This window comes from Mesoplodon densirostris, chromosome 1 (genome assembly GCF_025265405.1).
Source record: "Mesoplodon densirostris isolate mMesDen1 chromosome 1, mMesDen1 primary haplotype, whole genome shotgun sequence".
NCBI classification, from domain to species: Eukaryota; Metazoa; Chordata; class Mammalia; order Artiodactyla; family Ziphiidae; genus Mesoplodon; species Mesoplodon densirostris.
In genome coordinates this window covers 181,025,642-181,045,574 of record NC_082661.1, presented here as the reverse complement: position 1 = coordinate 181,045,574, position 19,933 = coordinate 181,025,642, and the positions used below count along the sequence as shown (strand labels likewise).

The window sequence follows — 19,933 nt, the reverse complement described above, 5'->3', positions numbered from 1 at the left end:
ATCTGTCCAATATATTCTGGATTTCAGTCAAGCTAAAATCAGCATTAAGGTGAATTTTTGTTTCACATTTTAAAATATTTTTATCAGTAACCTTAACCCTTCTCCAAGTGTGAAAAGAACCACTTAAATTTTCAGAAAGCCATATTAATCCAAATTAAGTAAATAGATGTTTAAACAGATTTCAAAGCAATTTCTACCCAAAGGTTGAATCATCTACTGCAAGCCTTACAAGGGAAGATATTGATGTCTGTGTACCTTTTCATTTTAAACAATATTTACACAGTCCAGTGTCTCTCTGAACAAGAAGCCTTGTGGTAGTCCGTACATGAAAACTCAACACTATGGCAACTAGAATGGCAGTGATTGCACAATGATTCATCATGCATCCTGAATAGAAATTGTTTGCTGGGGACAGAAAAACAACTCAAAGCCATGCTTCACTGGAGAGGAACCCAGTTAAAGAATAATCTGTGGTGGTGGGTTTTTTTAAGTGTTTATCAAATTTTTATACCTTTTTATACTTTTTGCTAGGGCATCTATCTTAATATTAACTCTAGTTTAGAGAGGTAATTCATTTGTCTCCTACTGAAATGTTCAAGAATTCATTCTTTCACTCATTCAAGAAATTATATGCACAAAGTAGCTGTCCTCCAATGCAGGTGCTGTGCTAGGTGCAAGGCATACCACTTTGAATGAGATAAGCAGGAAACCAGGCTCACTGAGCTTCCAGTATGACTAATAAGCAAATTGTCAACAAGAGGACAATATGATACACAGTTGGCCACCTGACGTATATGTAGGGTGCTCCAGGTAGCTGGGGCACACATAAATCCCAGAGGAAGTGATGACTAAGCTGAGACCTGACTCAGCAGCACGACCCAACCAATCAAAAGCAGGGCAGGGAGGTGGGCAGGCCTCGAGGATGTTCCAGGCAGAGAAAGCAATAGGTATAAAGGCCTAAAGAGTGGAGAGCAGGGCACATCAAGGAACCAAGGTAGTTGTGAGTGGCTGAAACATGGGGTTGTAAGCATGGTGGTGGAGAGAAAATGAGGATAGAGAGATAAGTGGGGGAGCACAGCATGAAGGGGCTTGTACTTAAAGGCCCAGCAATGGCAAAGAATGAACTATTGCTACACGTACAATATGGATAAATATCACAGACATAAGGTAAAGCGAAAGAAGCTACATGCAGAAGAATACATACTGTATGATTCCATTTACATGAAATTCAAAACTAGGCAAAACTAATCAATGGTGATAAAGATCCAAAAATGGGAGAAGGTGCTGACATTGAACAGGGCATGAAAAGGGACTTTCCCTGGGGTGGTGGAAATGTTCTACATCTTCATCTGGGCAGTGGTTAAACTGGTTATATGTGGACAAACATTTATCAGGTTTACACTTATGATTTGTTCACATTGCCTTAATAAAAAAGGGGAGGGACTTCCCTGGTGGTCCAGTGATTAGGATTCCATGCTTCCACTGCAGGGGGCCCAGCTTCAATCCCTAGTCAGGGAACTAAGATCCTGAAAGCCATGTGTCGTGGCCAAGAAAAAGGAGGAGGGTCAAATGAGCAGAAATAATAGTTAAGTATCTAACAAAAGATGACTTCATACATTGGAAAATTACTTGTTTATAGAAATCAAAGGGATCAATAATTTCTAGAGAAAATTAATTCAGAGATTTACGATAAGGGAAAAAATTTTTTAAGAGGGGTTGGGTCTTACCATTTGTGAAATATGGAGTTATAGACAGGTCTTAATCATATTTTCCTTATAGAAAAATCATATGTATACACATACTATACACATACTTATAGTATACACATATAGTAAACATAGTCATCAAACTTAAGATAGTACGACCTACCCTGAGGGTAAAATCAGGGTAGGAATACACAGGAGATTTCAACTGCACTGGTAAAGTTTTAAGCTGTGTGATACATACATGTACATTTGTTATAGTATTCTTTGTACTGTTTTGTACATAGTAAATCTTTTATTTCTTTCCATAACTAGAAAGAAAGACCACTATTTGCAGTGTGAAGCAATTAAAGGAGTCCTGTAAGGATTCAGGCATGACATGATAGTGGCTTACCTACTGCAGTGGCTCTGAGGATGGAGGGAAGAGGACCTACAGGAGAGAGATGCAGAAGGCAAATCACCAGCATTTGGTAGTCAATCAGAAGTAGATGTGAGGCAGAGGAAAGAGACAGGTTTTTGCCTGACCAACTGAATGAATGGTGGTGCCATTTATTGAGACGGGGAAACAGAGAAAAATGAGCATGATTTTAAGAGGTGAGAGGAGGATGAATAACGAGTCCAGTTTTTGACAGAGTGACTTTGAATTGTCTCCAAAAGGAGATTTCCAAGAAGCAGTTGAAGCTACAGTCTGAAACTGAGGAATGAGAACTGAGTTAAGGATAGATTGGAGAGCCATCAACAAATAGCTGATGATTGAAACCACAGACTTGGACAAAACTCCAGAGAATAAATGGGGAGTAAACCCAGAAGAGAGTTTAGAAGGGAACCTTAGGACAGAAGGGAAGGAAGTCACAAAGGAGACAGAAAGAGCAGCCCAAGAAGTAGGAGGAAAAGCATAAGGGGTATGTATCCTGGTAGCTAAGAAAAAGGAGTGTCAAGAAGGTGAGCATGGGGCTTCCCTAGTGGGGCAGTGGTTGAGAGTCCACCTGCTGATGGAGGGGACACGGATTCGTGCCCCGGTTCAGGAAGATCCCACGTGCCGCAGAAAGGCTGGGCCCGTGAGCCATGGCCGCTGAGCCTGCGCGTCTGGAGCTTGTGCTCCGCAACGGGAGAGGCCACAACAGTGAGAGGCCCGCGTACCACAAAAAAGAAAAAAAAAAAAAAGAAGGTGAGCATGGTCAATAGTGCCAAATTCTGATGCAAGCTCAGGGAAGGTAAGGACTACAATGTGGACCATTGAATTTGGCAGCCAGGAAGTCCTTGGTGACTATTACAAGAACTGTTTCCTAGAAAGGTGAGGAGGAAGTCAGACTGGGATAAATTGAAAAGGGCAAAAGGGAAGTAGAGATACCAACTGTGGACCTCTTTTTCAGGAACTTTGGCTCTAAAGGGAAGGCAAGAGATAGGGAAGGAGCAGGAGGGTGACAGGTTAAGGAAGGATTATTGGTTTGCTTGTATTTTTTCAAGCTGAGATACACAAAAGCATTTATGTATAAATTTATGATCATGAAATGTAAAATATGATAAAGAAAGAACAAATGTACAAATATATTATTATATAATATATATGGACCTATTCAGGTCTTCAAAATGAAGAAAACACAGCAAGGTTCTCATCAAGACAACCACCTGGTTACAAACATATTTAAGTCATGTTAACATTTGAGAACTGGTGAAATAAAGCATAAACTGGACAAATTTTAAACCATGAAGCAGAACATTATAGCAGAAAGATAAATGAATATCAAATGACTACTGTTAGAAAAAAGACCCTACCCAATTCCCTCCTCACCTTCTATCTGATAGTGCAAAAACATTCTTTGTCATTGAATGAAAGAATAACGTTGAGTGTAAACAGATAAAAGAAAATAAAGTTACTATTAAAGCCTTTTTAGAGCTCTATGCTATACATTTTCATGAGAAACAGCCATTATTAAATACTTACCAGCTTTGGAGTTTTCAGGATGCTTGTCGGGGTGACATTCCAGGGCCCTGACCTTAAATTCTGCCAGGATTTGTTCAGCCTAAAACAAAAATCAATGTTTAAAATAAGGAATCCAATTTGAATGGAATGAAGGAAGAAGTTGGGTGTCAGTTTTTCCCAAAAAAACCATGATCACCCAACTTTTTATTTTGATCCCTATATTTGTATTTTGACTTTTTACTCTAAGAAATTATTTTCTCAATAACAAAATTCAGAAAGTATCCAATAAAAGTTCCTATTCAAATAGTAGTCTATGATGACAATTTAACTTGTTACTGTATTTAGATGATGGCCCAAGACACCTATGAGTTCAAATGTCAAAAATGGTCAGATAGGTTTATCCTAAGGATATATGAAAGGTGTGTTCACACATCCGAGTTCTTCTAAGGATGCGTAGCCACCAACCGTTATTCAAGATGACTATCCAGGGACTTCCTTGGCATTCCAGTGATTAAGACTCTGAGCTTCCTTTGCAGGGGGCATGGGTTCAATCCCTGGTTGGGGAACTAAGATCCTGCATGCCATGTGGTGTGGCCAAAAAAAATTAAATTTAATTAAATTTTTAAAAATCAATTTAAAAAAAGACTATCCAGTTTATAAATTACCCATTATAAAGTTCTTTCTGTCTGTCTTTTGGCCCTTTTCTTTTTTATTAAGAATTTCACATTTGGGAATTAGGGGGTTAGATAAATGTAGTCAAAAGGTACAAACTTCCAGTTATAAAATAAATAAGTAATAGAGATACAATGTACAACATGATAAATATAATTAACACTACTATATGTTATATATGAAGGGTGTTAAGAAAGTAAATCCTAAGAGTTCTCATCAGAAGGAAAAAAATTTCTATTTCTTTAATTTCATATTTATGTAGATGATGGGTGTTCAATAAATTTATTGTGGTAATTGTTTCATGATGTATGTAAGTCAAATCATTATGCTGTATACTTCAAACTTATACAGTGCTATATGTCAATTATATCTCAATAAAATTGGAAGGAAAAATGTTTCACAATTTAAAAAAAAAGGATAAACCTGATAATTTTGTTACCAATAAACAGATTGGTTAGAGATTTTTATTGGGAAAACAGAAACTTCAACCCAAACTAAAATGAGGTTTGAGAGCCATTTATGATTTTATTTGATTTCACTCACCCATCTAATCCTTATTATCATGAATTATCAAGACTTGGCTTCATTAATTATGATTGCAATGTCAACAGCAGGATACAACAGTGGTTATGTGGCTCTTGGATTCTGATTACTTTGTTTTAAATCCCAGTTCTGCCCTGAGACTTTAGGCAAGTTGTGTAATTTCTATGTGCCTAGGTTTCCTCATCTTTACATTTCATGAATAAGTCGAGCACTTAACACAAAGCCCAGTCACAGTAAGAACTCAATAATAGTAGCTATTATTAAATGTCAGTGGTTAAGTAACTTGAACTCATTTAGCTTATTACTATAAAAGCTGAATTTTTTGTTAACTAAGCAGATGGAATTCAAACCCAATAATTGTAGCCACTGTTTTATGTGGCCAAATTCTTCAGACTTAGGGACCTATTATCAAGTACTATATTTACTATACATGATTTAATGAAAGCAAATTGCCTCTTGTTTGAGAAATGAATTCTCAAGCAGTTCAGCTCCGTATTGTCATAAGATTCATGGGAGAAACATTTTTATCAGCTCCACATCATCCTTAATCAATTCTCATAAAAAAATCTTCACTTTTACAATCAAAGACAGGCTGTATTAGATATGAGTATGTTTAAAGCCCAGACTGATATCTCTACTCTTTTCCGTGTTAAGCATGTACTGGGAAACACTTGCAATAACAGGAAGAGATAGATTTCCTAGTAAGAACTGTAATTAATTATGTTTCCTCTTCCTGGGTGCTCCCTTTACCCCTTAGTCACCATAACCTGCTAATAGAATGAAGAAAATTGAGATTGGGACTTGTTTTGAAATTGTAAATATTATAAAGAGTCTAGTAGTAAGCATTTTTTTTTTTTTTTTTTTTTTTTTTGCGGTACGCGGGCCTCTCACTGTTGTGGACTCTCTTGTTGCGGAGCACAGGCTCCAGACGCACAGGCTCAGCGGCCATGGCTCATGGGCCCAGCCGCTCCGTGGCATGTGGGATCTTCCCGGACCGGGGCACAAACCCGTGTCACCTGCATCGGCAGGCGGACTCTCAACCACTGCATCACCAGGGAAGCCCTAGTAGTAAGCATTTTTAATTAACAAGTAATTTATGAATACTCACGAACTCTCTTTGAAAAAAATTTCTATCAATACAGAATTTTTTTTAAAAAACCTTTACTCCTTTTCCCCTAAGATAACAGAAGCCTTCAAGACACATTTTTACACACTTATATACATATTTATGTATATATTATGGGGGGATTTAATAACAAAAATTGATAAAATTATACCTATCTATCAAAGGTAGAAAGTATGGAGTTTTTGTTGTTGTTTTATTTTTTAATTCCTATCCCATCTTTAAAAATTAAGAATAATCCAGGGCTTCCCTGGTGGCACAGTGGTTGAGAGTCCGCCTGCCGATGCAGGGGACACGGGTTCGTGCCCTGGTCCGGGAAGATCCCACATGCCGCGGAGCGGCTGGGCCCGTGAGCCATGGCTGCTGAGCCTGCACGTCTGGAGCCTGTGCTCCGCAACGGGAGAGGCCACAACAGTGAGAGGCCCGTGTACCGCAAAAAAAAAAAAAAAAAAAAAAAAAGAATAATCCATATCTGTCTTTTATTACTTTTCATAGTTTTATTGTCACAAAGTTTATCACAAATCTCCTATGTACGGCTGGTTCTGGGTAAACTAACCAGTAAAGAGGCTTAGTTTGTCTTGGGCCTGTTCTATTTATCTCCTGGCATCACCACCCCACGTGCCTGTGCTAAGTGTGGCCCATGGACAAGTGAGGCCCTCCATGTCAAGGTCCACTGAATCTTGCTTTCCAGACCCAATGTTCAATGGTATGGAAAGCTGCCTACCCTACTGGCCAATAAACATACAAAAAAGGTTCAACTTTACTCATAATTAAATAAATCAAAACATCCACGGGATGATCATGACCAGTGTCACTGAGGGTGCAAAGAAATGAACTCTCTCATGCTTTCCTGGTGAGGATGTAAATGGTGTAGATTTTCTGGAAATCAATTGGGATATACACATATATAAAAATCCTTGGGAATTCCCTGGCAGTCCAGTGGTTAGGATTACACGCTTTCACTGCCGAGGGCCCAGGTTCGATCCCTGGTCGGGGAACTAAGATCCCACAAGACAGATAGCACGGCCAACAAAATAAATTAAAAAAATTTTTTTTAATCCTGTAATTTTTTTCATACTCTTTGGTTCAACAATTTCAATTCTGGCTAAGAGGATAATCAGAGGTAGGAAATGGATTTAGTTATAAGAAAGTTCAATGAATTAAAACTTATACACTTTAGGGCTTCCCTGGTGACACAGTGGTTAAGAATCCACCTGCCAGGGCTTCCCTGGTGGCACGGTGGTTGAGAGTCCGCCTGCCGATGCAGGGGACACAGGTTCGTGCCCCAGTCTGGGAAGATCCCACATGGCGCAGAGCAGCTGGGCCCGTGAGCCATGGCCGCTGAACCTGCGCGTCCGGAACGTGTGCTCCACAACGGGAGAGGCCACAGCAGTGAGAGGCCCGCATACCGCAAAAATAAAAAATTTTAAAAATTTTTAAAAAGAATCCACCTGACAATGCAGGGGACACAGATTCAAACCCTGGTCCGGGAAGATCCCACATGCCGTGGAGCAATTAAGCCCATGCACCACAGCTACTGAGCCTGCACTCTAGAGCCGGCGAGCCACAACTACTGAGCCCACGTGCCACAAATACGGAAACCTGTGCACCTAGAGCCCATGCTCTGCAACAAGAGAAGCCACCACAGTGAGAAGCCTGTGCACCGCAACGATGAGTAGCCCCCGCTTGCCGCAACTAGAGAAAGCCCGCATGCAGCAACAAAGACCCAATGCAGCCAAAAATAAATAAATTAATTAATTAATTAAATTAAAAGTTATACATTTTAAACAAAAACCTATGTGCCTAGTAATAGGATATTTGTTAAAGTTAATTGTAATATAGCTATAAGATGGGATATTTTGCAGTCATTAAAAAAATCATCTTTTAGTAGAAGACAATAATCTGAGAAATTTTATATAATGCATTCTATGAGAAAAGGTAAGCTACGAAGTATTATGTACAGTATAAAACTTTAATGTTTTCTCAAAAGGAATTATGTAACATGCGTATATGTAAAATAAAGATAATGATAATAATAGCTAAGATTTATTGAGACTTACTCTGTGCCAGGCACTCTTCTAAGTACTTTATATATAGCATCTCATTTAATTCCCACAGCAACTCTATGAGGTGGGTGCTATTATTATTCCCATTTTGCAGATTAGGAAACCAAGACATAGGAAAGTTAAGTAATTTTCCCAAAGTCACAGAGCTACTAAGTGGCAAAGCCAGGATTTCAACTCAGACAGTCTGACTCCAAACGCATACAAAAATATACATATAAATATTTATACATATACACATGTACTTATTACATAATACATAAATACAGCGTATATGCATGCATAGTTGGCATGCCTATGTCATACTCCCAAACATTAAGGATTTTTCTCTGTGCTCTCTTCATACTCCTCATTTCTTTATTGAACATATATTAATTTTAGAAATTAAATTTTAAAACTTAAAAACTTATCTTTTCCATATCCTAATAGCACAGTACTTTGCTCTGTGCCAGGAAATAGTCGTGTGCAATAAGGACTAATTTGATTCCCACTTGAACGGATCTTCTCCAGCTTTTCCCTGGCCACACAAATGCCCTCTGACTCTCCCTCCATGTATTTAAATTTTAACCAAGTAAGATTGTTTCATGCCCCATCTCTTCTCTGAAGTCTTGTCAGATATTCTTTCCTTAATTCCTGTTGCACTTGTAAACAGTACCACACAGCACAGTACTTATTTGTCCTGGAATTGTTTCCTGTGTATGAGCTTTGATTCTTCGACTGGATGCCAATTTCCTTACACACTCGCACCATGTCTCACTTTTTTGTTTTGTTCTCCCCCCATCACGTCTAGTACTGGACCAATGCCAAGTGTTGAATGATTACAGACTGACAGGTATTCTTCAAATAACATGACTGTAGTGTAATAGGAGCGTTCTGAAAATGTGATTTATTCATTAAAAGAATGCATTGATTCATGTGCTGGAAATGTATATGCTACAGAATATGTTGCAGAAAAGACAAGACCCATTTTAACAAGTGGGTTAACATCCATCATTTCGATTTACTTAGTTTGAAACTGGATTTTTCCCACAAAATGCCCGACATTAGTAATATCCCTGAAATAGATTTCATGAGAGATCATCTTACATCATTCTAATGAAATGATAATTAATTAACATGAGCTATAGAAGTGATTTGAGCCATAAAATATACAATGGTAATACTGGGTTAAAATCCATAAAATACAATAACTATTAATCCACAGTGACAAAAATAGTTGAATAAGTAAGTAAATGTGGGAGAAGGGGTAGCTTTTCTTTACAGAAGAATTCCAAGTAATAAATGTAAATGGATGAGGAAAATAGAAAGTCACCATTAGGCAAACACCATAACAGTAACTCTTATAGGCAAGATTCCCTAAAGGATGCTAAAATCAGTGGGTGAACGTTTGAGGAGAAACACTGTGGTCTCAAAGAACTGTCACCAATATATTTGTTAACTTCAAAAGGGAAAATAGTAAGCCTACACTGCAAAAACCTGGCAGAAGAAAGCTGACAGACGCATCTTAACCAAATGTTCAAGGTTAATAAGACATATCTACATCAGGGACCCCTGAAATGATGCACTGAGAAAGGCACACCATCACCTCTGGGGTGTTCTTTCCAAAAACACCTAAACTCACTCTAATCATGGGAAAAGATCAAACAAACCAAAATTGAAGGACATTCTACAAAACAATTCACCACTACTCTTCAAAGTGTCCAGGTCTTGAAAGATAAGGAAGATATGAAAAATTGTCATTTTGGAGGAAAATAAAGGAACCAGACAACTAAGTACAATAAAGGATCCTGGCTTGGATCTTGGAGGAGAAAAAGGGCATTAGTAGAAAAATTGATGAAATTGGAAGGAGCCCTATACTTTAGATCAGGGGTTGACTAACTCTGGCCTACAGCCCACATCTGGCCCACCACCTGTCGTTGTTTTGTTTGTTTGTTTGTTTTTGAGGTACGCGGGCCTCTCACTGTTGCGGCCTCTCTCGTTGCGGAGCACAGGCTCCGGTCGCGCAGGCTCAGCGGCCATGGCTCACGAGCCCAGCCGCTCTGCGGCATGTGGGATCTTCCCGGACCGAGGCACGAACCTGCGTCATCGGCAGGCGGACTCTCAACCACTGAACCACCAGGGAAGCCCCCACCTGTTTTTAAAATAAAATTTTATCGGAAGACAGCCATGGTCATTCATTTACATGTTATCTATAGCTACTTTCTCACAATGGCCGAATTGAGTGGCAGAGACCATAAATCCTGCAAAATCCTGCAAAATCTAAAATATTTGTTATCTCAGGGTCAGCACCAAGATGACACACACAGGGACTTCCGTGGCGGTCCAGCAGTTTAGACTCTGCGTTCCCAATGCAGGGGACACGGGTTCGATCCCTGGTCAGGGAACTAAGATCCTGCTTGCCGCACACGCAAAAAAAAAAAAAAAAAAAAAAAAAGATGAGACAAGCAGGACACCTGGGTTTAAGGAAGTACTCACTCTCTCTCAGGTCTCTGAACTTGCAGAAACCCTGAGAGTTAGTGCCTCCTTAAATTTTGCATCATAAGCACTCTGCTTACCTCACCCTAGTGCTGACCCTGTCTGGTTCTTTACAAAAAATGCTTGATGACCACTGGTTGAGTTAATACTATTGTACCAATGTTAATTTTCTGATTTTGATAATTGTGCTACCATTAAATATGATGTTAACATTAAGGAAGCTGGGTGAAGTGTATACAAGAACTCTATTATGTTTGCAACTTTTCTGTAAGCCAAAAATTATTCCAATATAGATGGAGCACAGAGGATTTTTAGAGCAGAGAAACTACTCTCTATGATACACTATGATAAGGTGGATAAATATCATTATACACTTGTCCAAACCCACAGAAAGTACAAACCCAAGAGTGAACCATAATGTAAACTATAGACTTTGGGTGATGATTATGTGTCAATGTAGGTTCATCAGTTGTAACTCTGGTGGGAATGTGGATAATGGGAGAAGCTATGCATCAGTGGAGGGGGCAGGTATATGGGAAGCCTCTGTATCTTGCCCTCCATTTTGCTATGAACCTAAAATTGCTCTTCAAAAAATTCTATTAAAAATCATTTCAAAATAAAATATTTTAAAAATAATGTGAATTACAGAATAGAATGGGGACTTCCCTGGTGGTGCAGTGGTTAAGAATCCGCCTGCCAATGCAGGGGACACAAGCTCGAGCCCTGGAAGATCCCACATGCCGCGGAGCAACTAAGCCCGTGCGCCACAACTACTGAGCCTTTGCTCTAGAGCCCGCGAGCTACAACTACTGAAACCTGCACACCTAGAGCCCGTGCTCCACAACAAGTGAAGCCACTGCAATGAGAAGCTCGTGCACCACAAGGAAGAGGAGCCCCCTCCTGCAGCAACTAGAGAGAGCCCACATGCAGCAACGAAGACCCAACGCAGCCAAAAATAAATTAATTAATTGATTTTAAAAAAATAGAATAGAATGAATTTATGAAGTTCCAAGTGTACGATGTTACTGTGAGGCCAAAACAACTCCCTAAACCACGACAACTTACTATATGCCAGGCACCATTCTAAGCACCTTATGTATCATGTCTCATTTAATCCCAACAACACCTCCATGAGGTGAGTACTATTACTATCCCTATTTGCAGATTAGGAAACCCAGCCATAGAAAAGTTAAATAATTTTCCCAAGGTCACATAGCCAATAAATGGTTAAGATTTAAACCCAGGTGGTTTGAAGTCAATAAGAAACAGAACTAGAAAAAAAAATAGGTGTTTCTATTTATTGAGTTTATGCTCAGTTTTCAAGTCCATGAAATCTTGAAATGAGAAAGTCTTATTACTACTGAAATGTTGACCAGATATTAAAAAATCAATTAAGATCCACACCCAAGAAGATGCCTTACACCACTAGTGTGTGGTATATGCATCAATAAGGACTTCAGAAGATTTCATAGCATGCATCTATGTAAAATCTGATATAGGGAGAAAAAGATAACTGATTTGGGCTCAAATTTCAGTAAATGTTTTTGAACAGGGGGTATTTGTTTCCTACTCAACAGCATGGAAATCCTCCCGTGGCCTCATATATGTCATTTAACTAATTTCCAACACAGGCTTTAAAGTGTAAGAACTGTATACTAAAGCAAAGAATTATGTGTGTATCTAACTCAATTGTTGTAAGTGGAATCAAAATATCAAGCTGCTTTGAAATTATAACTGCTAAATTGCTCTTGGATAGGAACAGTTCTGGTTAATTTTTTAGAGCGTCAGATCAAGGAATATTTGAAGTAAAGAAAACCCAAGCAACACAATTTAAGTAAAGGAAATGTCATAGTAATACTCAAAAAAAGCCATTAAAATATTTTTCAGTGAGAAGGATACATATAAAAAGAGGGGAGAGGGGAATTCCCTGGCAGTCCAGTGGTCAGGACTCCGCCCTTACACTACAGGGGGCACGGGTTTGATCCCTGATCAGGGAACTAAGATCCTGTAAGCCAAGCGGTGTGGCCAAAACAAACAAAAAAAAGGCGGGGCAGGGGGGAAGATATATATAAAAAGAATCGGCAAAATTGTGACAGGTCATTGCATTTTAAATAAATGACTGTTACCTACACATGCTATGCCATTGACAGAATTAGTAAAATACATCCGGAAGAAGGAATGTCAAGACAATGCTTTTATTCTCCTTTTAATATATGCTACGGTATACACAGAGAGTATGACTATAACTGGTAACCACAAAATGAAACTGTTATAAACATAAATAAACAACAGGATCATTTTTTTTAGTCTATTCAAGACTAATCTTTCTTTGTAGAAAGATTGAAAAGACAATAACATAACTACAAAAGACTGACTAAAGGGTCAAGAGATTTATTAAGGGGATATTACAACCTTTACTTTATAACCTAGCATGACAATATTTTTTATAAATCCAAATCGTGAAACTTTTCAAATTAAATTATGTTCCTTTGATTCAAATAGTTCCTTCAAAAATTATTTGGCAAGAGTATAATCCAAAGTATGAATAACACATAAGAAGCTTTCTCAGTTGCTCTAAGTGTGTTTAACTACAAGGTACCTAAGATAACTTCCACAGGGTGACGAAATTAGAGATAATCCTTTGTGTCCAATATTATTCTATTCTCCAAACAAAATGAAGTACATTTTATTACTTAACTCCAGCCTTATGAAACAAAGATGAATAGAAAAATAATTTGCTTTAAAATATTTTAATATTAATAGCTATATTTTAGTAATAAAATAAAATAAATATTTTAATACCTGTTATATAAATATAAAATAATATGAATATGTTTAATAATATAATTGAAATATATTTCATATTCGTCTCAATATTTAAAACATTAAAAAACTGTATATAAATGAAGTGTTTAACAATAAGAGAATAACCAATTGTGGTACAATAGTAAAATGAAATATGCAATCATTAACATATATATGAAGAATCTTTAGTAACCTGGAGAAATCCTTCTTATAATGTTAACAGATAAAAAGCAAACTTGTCTTCAAAAATACATATATAGGAAAAAGACTGGTGATTAATATACCAAACATTAATAGTGTTACCCTTGGGAGGTAGAATTATAAATGAGCTTTCCATAGTTTAAAATACTTTTACAACCTTTATAATTATCTATGGGGACCTTTAAAAACATTGTTCCATTATAGATCAAGTGAACAATTACAGAGTTTTCACACATTTTGTTTCAGAAGCCAGACTCTAAAGAAGTAATTCCTCTCACACAACTTGAAATATTAACATAAAAGGATGTTTCTTGGTTTATATAATTTAACTGCTCACATAAAACTACATATTTTAATAAAACATTTTAAAATCACTAATTACTAGAAAATTACATCTCATCTCAATTACAGTGTAAATTACCATAATAAAGATATAGCTTATGTATACTATGAAACACTACCAATAGCAATTACAATTAAATTTCAAATATGTATTTTTAGTATATTTGAAATAGTCTATGACCATGTGACAGAATACACATATTCAATCAGAAGCTTCCATAAAACTGAAAAAGGGCACTATTCAAGTAAAGACCCAGCACATATTTAAGTCCTTAACTTTCTCTGAGCCAAAAGTGCTTTAAAATAATACAAGATTAGATTTTTAGGCAACGTAAGTTCCAAATTAAAACCTTAAATAAAAACTTGAAATACTGTTGAAAAAGAACAGCATTATTCACTGCCTTACCGAAGACAGTTCATCACATCCCAGTAACGTGTAGTAATCTTCAGTATCTTCCAACCTGTAATTCAGTATCGCGTCCATTTAGATTACTAAATCAGCTTTTCTTCCCTCTGAAACAAGAGGCACAATGAACTGCGAATTAACAGGAAAAGCCTTATGAGGTCTGGTTTACAGCTGCGCGTTCCAAACGACAATAACTAGATTTAAGTCTGGCCACAGTCAACACACCAGATGTCATCCTAGACCTTTGTAAACTCTACCTTTCATTGGCTGTTTATACAAGAGAAAAGAATAGCCCACGAGCAGAACTGTTGCAGTGCTGCCTGGGATCTGTAGTTTGAATTTATGTAAGGGACTAGATGAACCATTCCTCTCATGAGTTGACAAAGACTGTCCATTTTTACACACTCCCCAAATTGGCCATCTTTTCATATCCTATATATTTTTATCTTTTTCCATTTTTTTAAGGGATAGAAAAAAAATTGAAGCATTATGGTAAAATCTTAGGATTTGTTAAATATGAGTAGTAGGTGCTTTTATGAGTGTTTAGAGTATTTCATAAGTTTTAAAATAGTTTAAGAGTAGAAAGAAATAGACTAAGAAAGCAAATTTGTATTCATTTGACAATCTATTCATTCAATAAATATTCATTGAGGACTTATTTTATGCTCAGCACAATTGTAGAAAAAGGTGTGGTAAACAAGTCTCTGTTTTTAGGGAGCTTACATTCTGACAGAGGGAGGCAGACAAGACACATGCAAACAAAGAGGATTATTTAAAATAGTGATTTGTGTCACAAAGGAAATAAAATATGCCAGTGAGAAGGAGAACTGTATGATGACTGGGGTCTTATCACTGTGTCATTTCTCCTGGGCTGGCTCTCTCCACACTCAGGAGTGTGTCTGGCCTAGGGTGGGTCCAGGGTGCCTGTATTTCAGCTCACTGTGGCCCTAAGAAATGCAGGATTTAGAGAAGAAAGTGAGTGGTCAGGGATACATTTTAACTACCTTAACCCTTTAAATGCCTCCATAAACTATCGCCTTAAAAAAATACTTTTTCAGGGCTTCCCTGCTGGTGCAGTGGTTGAGAGTCCCCCTGCCATGCAGGGGACACGGGTTTGTGCCCCGGTCCGGGAAGATCCCACGTGCCGCGGAGCAGCTGGGCCTGTGAACCATGGCCGCTGAGCCTGCGCGTCCGGAGCCTGTGCTCCGCAAATAACTTTTTCATTGAGTTCACCAATATACATCTTTTTTAAGGTTTATTTCTGAAGAGAAATCACTGAAGTACCATTTTTACTGATCCTTCATTATATATCATTTCTTGCTGAAAGTTTGGTGTGGAATTTTAAAACGAAGTACAAATCTTGTTTTGGAAATTTCACAACCCTTGAGGTATTTGGAGGCCCATTTGGGCATCACAAAATCCTGACCAGAATAACTAACAAATGGCCTTAAAAGGATATGAAGTTACGGCTATGAAAAACAGTGGTGATTCCTCAAAAAATTCAACATAGAATTACCATATGATCCAGCAATTCCACTTCTGGTATACCCAAAAGAATTGAAAAAAGGAACTCAAACAGATATTTGTACACCCATGATCATAGCATCACTATTCACGATAGCCAAGATGTAGAAGCAACCCAAGTGTCCATTAACAGAAGAATAAACAAAATGTGGTATATACATACAATGGGATATTATTCAGCCTTAAAAGGGAAGGAAATTCTGACACATGCTAATGGATGAACCTTGAAGACATGCTAAGTGAAATAAACCAATCACAAAAGACAAATTCTGTATGGTTTTACTTATATGAGATATCTAGAGTAGTCAAATTCATAGAGACAGAAAGAAAAAGAGAGATTACCATGAGGCTGCGGGGAGGGACAAATGGGGAGTTACTGTTTAATGGGTATGGAGTTTCAGTTTGGGAAGATGAAAAAAGTCCTGGAGTTGGATGGTGGTGATGGTTGCACAACAATGTGAATGTTCTTAATGCCATTGAACTGTACACTTAAAATGATTAAAACGGTAAATTTTATGTTATATATATTTTACCACAATCAAAAAGAAAAGTTATATCCCTTGAACACTAGACAACCCTTCCCAGGAAAAAAAAGTTTGCTGCCATTTCTCTCTATCCTGAGAACAGGCAGGACAATGCTTGATGTTGTTCTAAAGAACAAAAAAGAAAGATGATTAAGAAAGGAATTTTGGTAAAGCAGCCACTCGTGTTTTATTAAATGCAATGGAAGTCTCTTTTCCTAGACCAATATTGTTCTCACCTTCTGCATATTAAAGTTAGTAAAGAGTCCTAGACACATTCAACATCTGCTGGCAGCAGGGGACTTCCCTGGTGGTTCAGTAGCTAAGTCTCTGCACTCCCAGTGCAGGGAGCCTGGGTCTGATCCCTGGTCAGGGAGCTAGAACCCACATGCCTCAACTAAGATCCTGCATGCCAAAATGAAGATCACACATGCTGCAACTAAGAACTGGCACAGACAAATAAATAAGTGAATATTTAAAAGAAAAATCTGCTGGCAGCAGAAGAAATTGGTACATTCTTTCTGAAATGGAAATTGGCATTTCAAAAGTCAGAATTTTACATAATGTTGTCTAGGCAATTCCATACCTAGGAATTTATGCAAAGATAATAATCAAGAATGTGTACAAAGATACAGCTAGTTATCTTTACCAAAACACAGTTACAATAATGAAAATTTTTTAGGAAAATTAAATGTCCAACGATCATTTAAATAATGATCCACAGTAGTACACCGTGTAGTCATTTAAAATGATATAGAAAAATATTTAATGCCTGGGAAATGTTCACACATTGTCAGATAAAAAAAAGGTTACAAACAATATGCATTATTGTAAACATTCACTGAGCACTGAGACTTATGCACATTATTGGGTATAATTTAAAAAGGAAAAAAATATAAAAGTTAAGTTTTAGAAGTATGGTATGATTCCTGTTTTATAAATATACAGATCTTCCTCGAGCCCTTACCATGGGGTTACAACACGATAAACCCATCCTAAGTCAAAAATGCTTTTAACCCACCTAAATTACTGAACACCATAACTTAGCCTAGCCTACCTTAAATGTGCTCAAAACACTTACATTAGCCTACAGTTGGGAAAAATCACCTAACAGAAGCCTATTTTATAATAAAGTGTTGAATATTTCATGTAACTTATTAAATACTTATTGAGTATCATACCACATGTCGTTAGCCTGGGAAAAGATCCAAATTCAAAGTTCAAAGTACGGTTTCTACTGTATGCGTTATCTCTTCTACACCATTGTAAAGTTGAAAAATCCTAAATTGAACCATTGTAAGTCAGGGACCATCTGTATATGGTATGTATATTTATAAAATATGCAAAAGCATATACACCAAATTAGACCAATTGTCACTAGGTAACAGGGTCACCTATTTTTATATTTATATTTCATTCTTTTTGCTTATCTACATTTGCTAAAATAAACATATAATATTCGAGTAATAAGAAAAAAGCAATAAAAAACAAGTCAGTTCATGTATACACTACCAAATGTAAAATGGACGGATAGTGGGAAGCTGCTGCATAGCACAGGGAGATGAGCTTGATGCTTTGTGACCCCCTAAAGGGGTGGAATAGGGAGGGTGGGAGGGAGACGCAAGAGGGAGGTGATATGGGGATATATGTATACATATAGCTGATTCACTTTGTTGTACAGCAGAAACTAACAACACTGTAAAGCAATTATAATCCAATAAAGATATAAAAAAATAAGTCAGTAAAAACTACAAAACACCAAACATCACATAGCTATTTACTGACTTAGTAGAGATGACAATTCAGAGGGCCCTATTCAAGAATTTGTTCTTCAGTTCGTTTGGTTTGGTTTGTCGCATGCTCTACTGCATGTAATAAGCCAATTTATTCACCCTGCGAAGCAGCTAACACTGTGCAGTGGGTTGGACAAAGAAGAATGAAATGAATCCTGCCATCGCAGAGCTTCCCCTCTCACAGGGGTCTTGGCCACTGGCAGGTCCAATTGTTGTCTCTTCTGAGCGATCCCTTGTTTACAGGAATCACAGTGCAATGGAAACAATGCTGAACCCTGCTCCTTATTCCTTGAATAGGACTATGCTTTAATCACCACACCTCACATACCAGAAAATTAATTTCATTGAGAACGCAAGATTAACTCAAATTAAGCTTTAGCACATTACATAATCAAATGATAAATTGTGTGGTTTTGAGGGAAATTTTAAAAGAAATTCATAGACGCATTCACAAATTACATGGAAAAAAGGAGGAAGGGGAAAAATGCAAAAGCTGTCGAAGAGAGATGAAAATGTCCATAGCATGTTCAGGGAAAGGTGAGGAAAACAACTTTACAGCAGAATGTGTTGAAGAGAAAAGCCTTTAAGACTAGTGTTGAAGATGAGACCTGGGCCAGAATGTGGAGAGCCTTGATGATCAGGCCAAGAACCCTGAGCGAGTGTGGAGGTAACAGGGAACTGCTGTAGTTTCTCAAGCATGTGACATGTTAAAAGTGAAGTTTTATGAAGATTAAATCTGGTGGCTGTGTGCATTTGAAGGAAGGAAACGCTGGAAAACAATGACAAATGTGGTTTAACCCTGAATTTGAATTTAAATTTTATTTTTTTAATGGGCACTACATACACATAGAACAAAATTTTTTTGTTCTCTCTCTCTCTCTCTCTCTCTCTATATATATATATATATGTATATATATATATATATATATATATTTCTCTCTCTCTCTCTCTCTTTCTTTCTCTCTCTACCTATCTCTATATCTATCTCTGTCTCTATCCACACACAAATCTTATTGGTTCTATTTCTCTGGAGAACCCTCACTAATACACCTGCAATTCTTTTTTTTTTTAATGTCTCATGACTTATTTTTTACTTTTTTTATTTTTAATTTTTTATCAGAGTAATTTGATTACAATATTGCTTGTTCTAGGAGTATACAATCTGATTCATTTGTACATATACATATCTCTTCATCTACAGATCCTCTTCCCATGTAGGTTATTACAGAGTGTTGAGTAGACTTCCCATGTTATACGGTCGCTCTTTTTTATTTTTATTTTTTTGAATTTTTGAATTTTATTTTATTTATTTTTTTATACAGCAGGTTCTTATTAGTCTTCTATTTTATACACATCAGTGTATCCATGTCAATCCCAATCTCCCAATTCATCACACCACCACACCCACCACCCCGGCGCCTTCCCCCCTTGGTGTCCATACGTTTGTTCTCTACATCTGTGTCTCAATTTCTGCCCTGAAAACCGGTTCATCTGTACCATTTTTCTAAGTTCTACATATATGCGTTAATATACGATATTTGTTTTTGTCTTTCTGACTTACTTCACTCTGTATGACAGTCTCTAGATCCATTCACGTCTCAACAAATGACCCAATTTCATTCCTTTTTATGGCTGAGTAATATTCCATTGTATATATGTACCACTTCTTCTTTATCCATTCATCTGTCGATGGGCATCTAGGTTGCTTCCATGACCTGGCTATTGTAAATAGTGCTGAAATGAACATTGGGGTGCATGTGTCTTTTTGAATTATGGTTTTCTCTGGGTATATGCTCAGTAGTGGAGTTGCTGGATCATATGGTAATTCTATTTTTAGT

The 19,933-nt window shown here is 37.3% G+C and overlaps 1 protein-coding gene across 1 annotated transcript in view; it reads right to left on the bottom strand.

Annotated features, from left to right (window-relative positions):
• Positions 1 to 14,335, bottom strand: part of DNAJC12 (DnaJ heat shock protein family (Hsp40) member C12) — a 34,520-nt gene extending 20,185 nt beyond the window's left edge. Inside the window, exons 1-2 of the mRNA XM_060092376.1 lie at positions 14,258 to 14,335; positions 3,649 to 3,727 (exon numbers count right to left, since the gene is read on the bottom strand). Of these exons, the coding sequence (XP_059948359.1) occupies positions 3,649 to 3,727; positions 14,258 to 14,335 (157 nt within the window). The remainder of the gene's footprint in view (positions 1 to 3,648; positions 3,728 to 14,257) is intronic.
• Between the last annotated feature and the right edge of the window lie 5,598 nt (positions 14,336 to 19,933).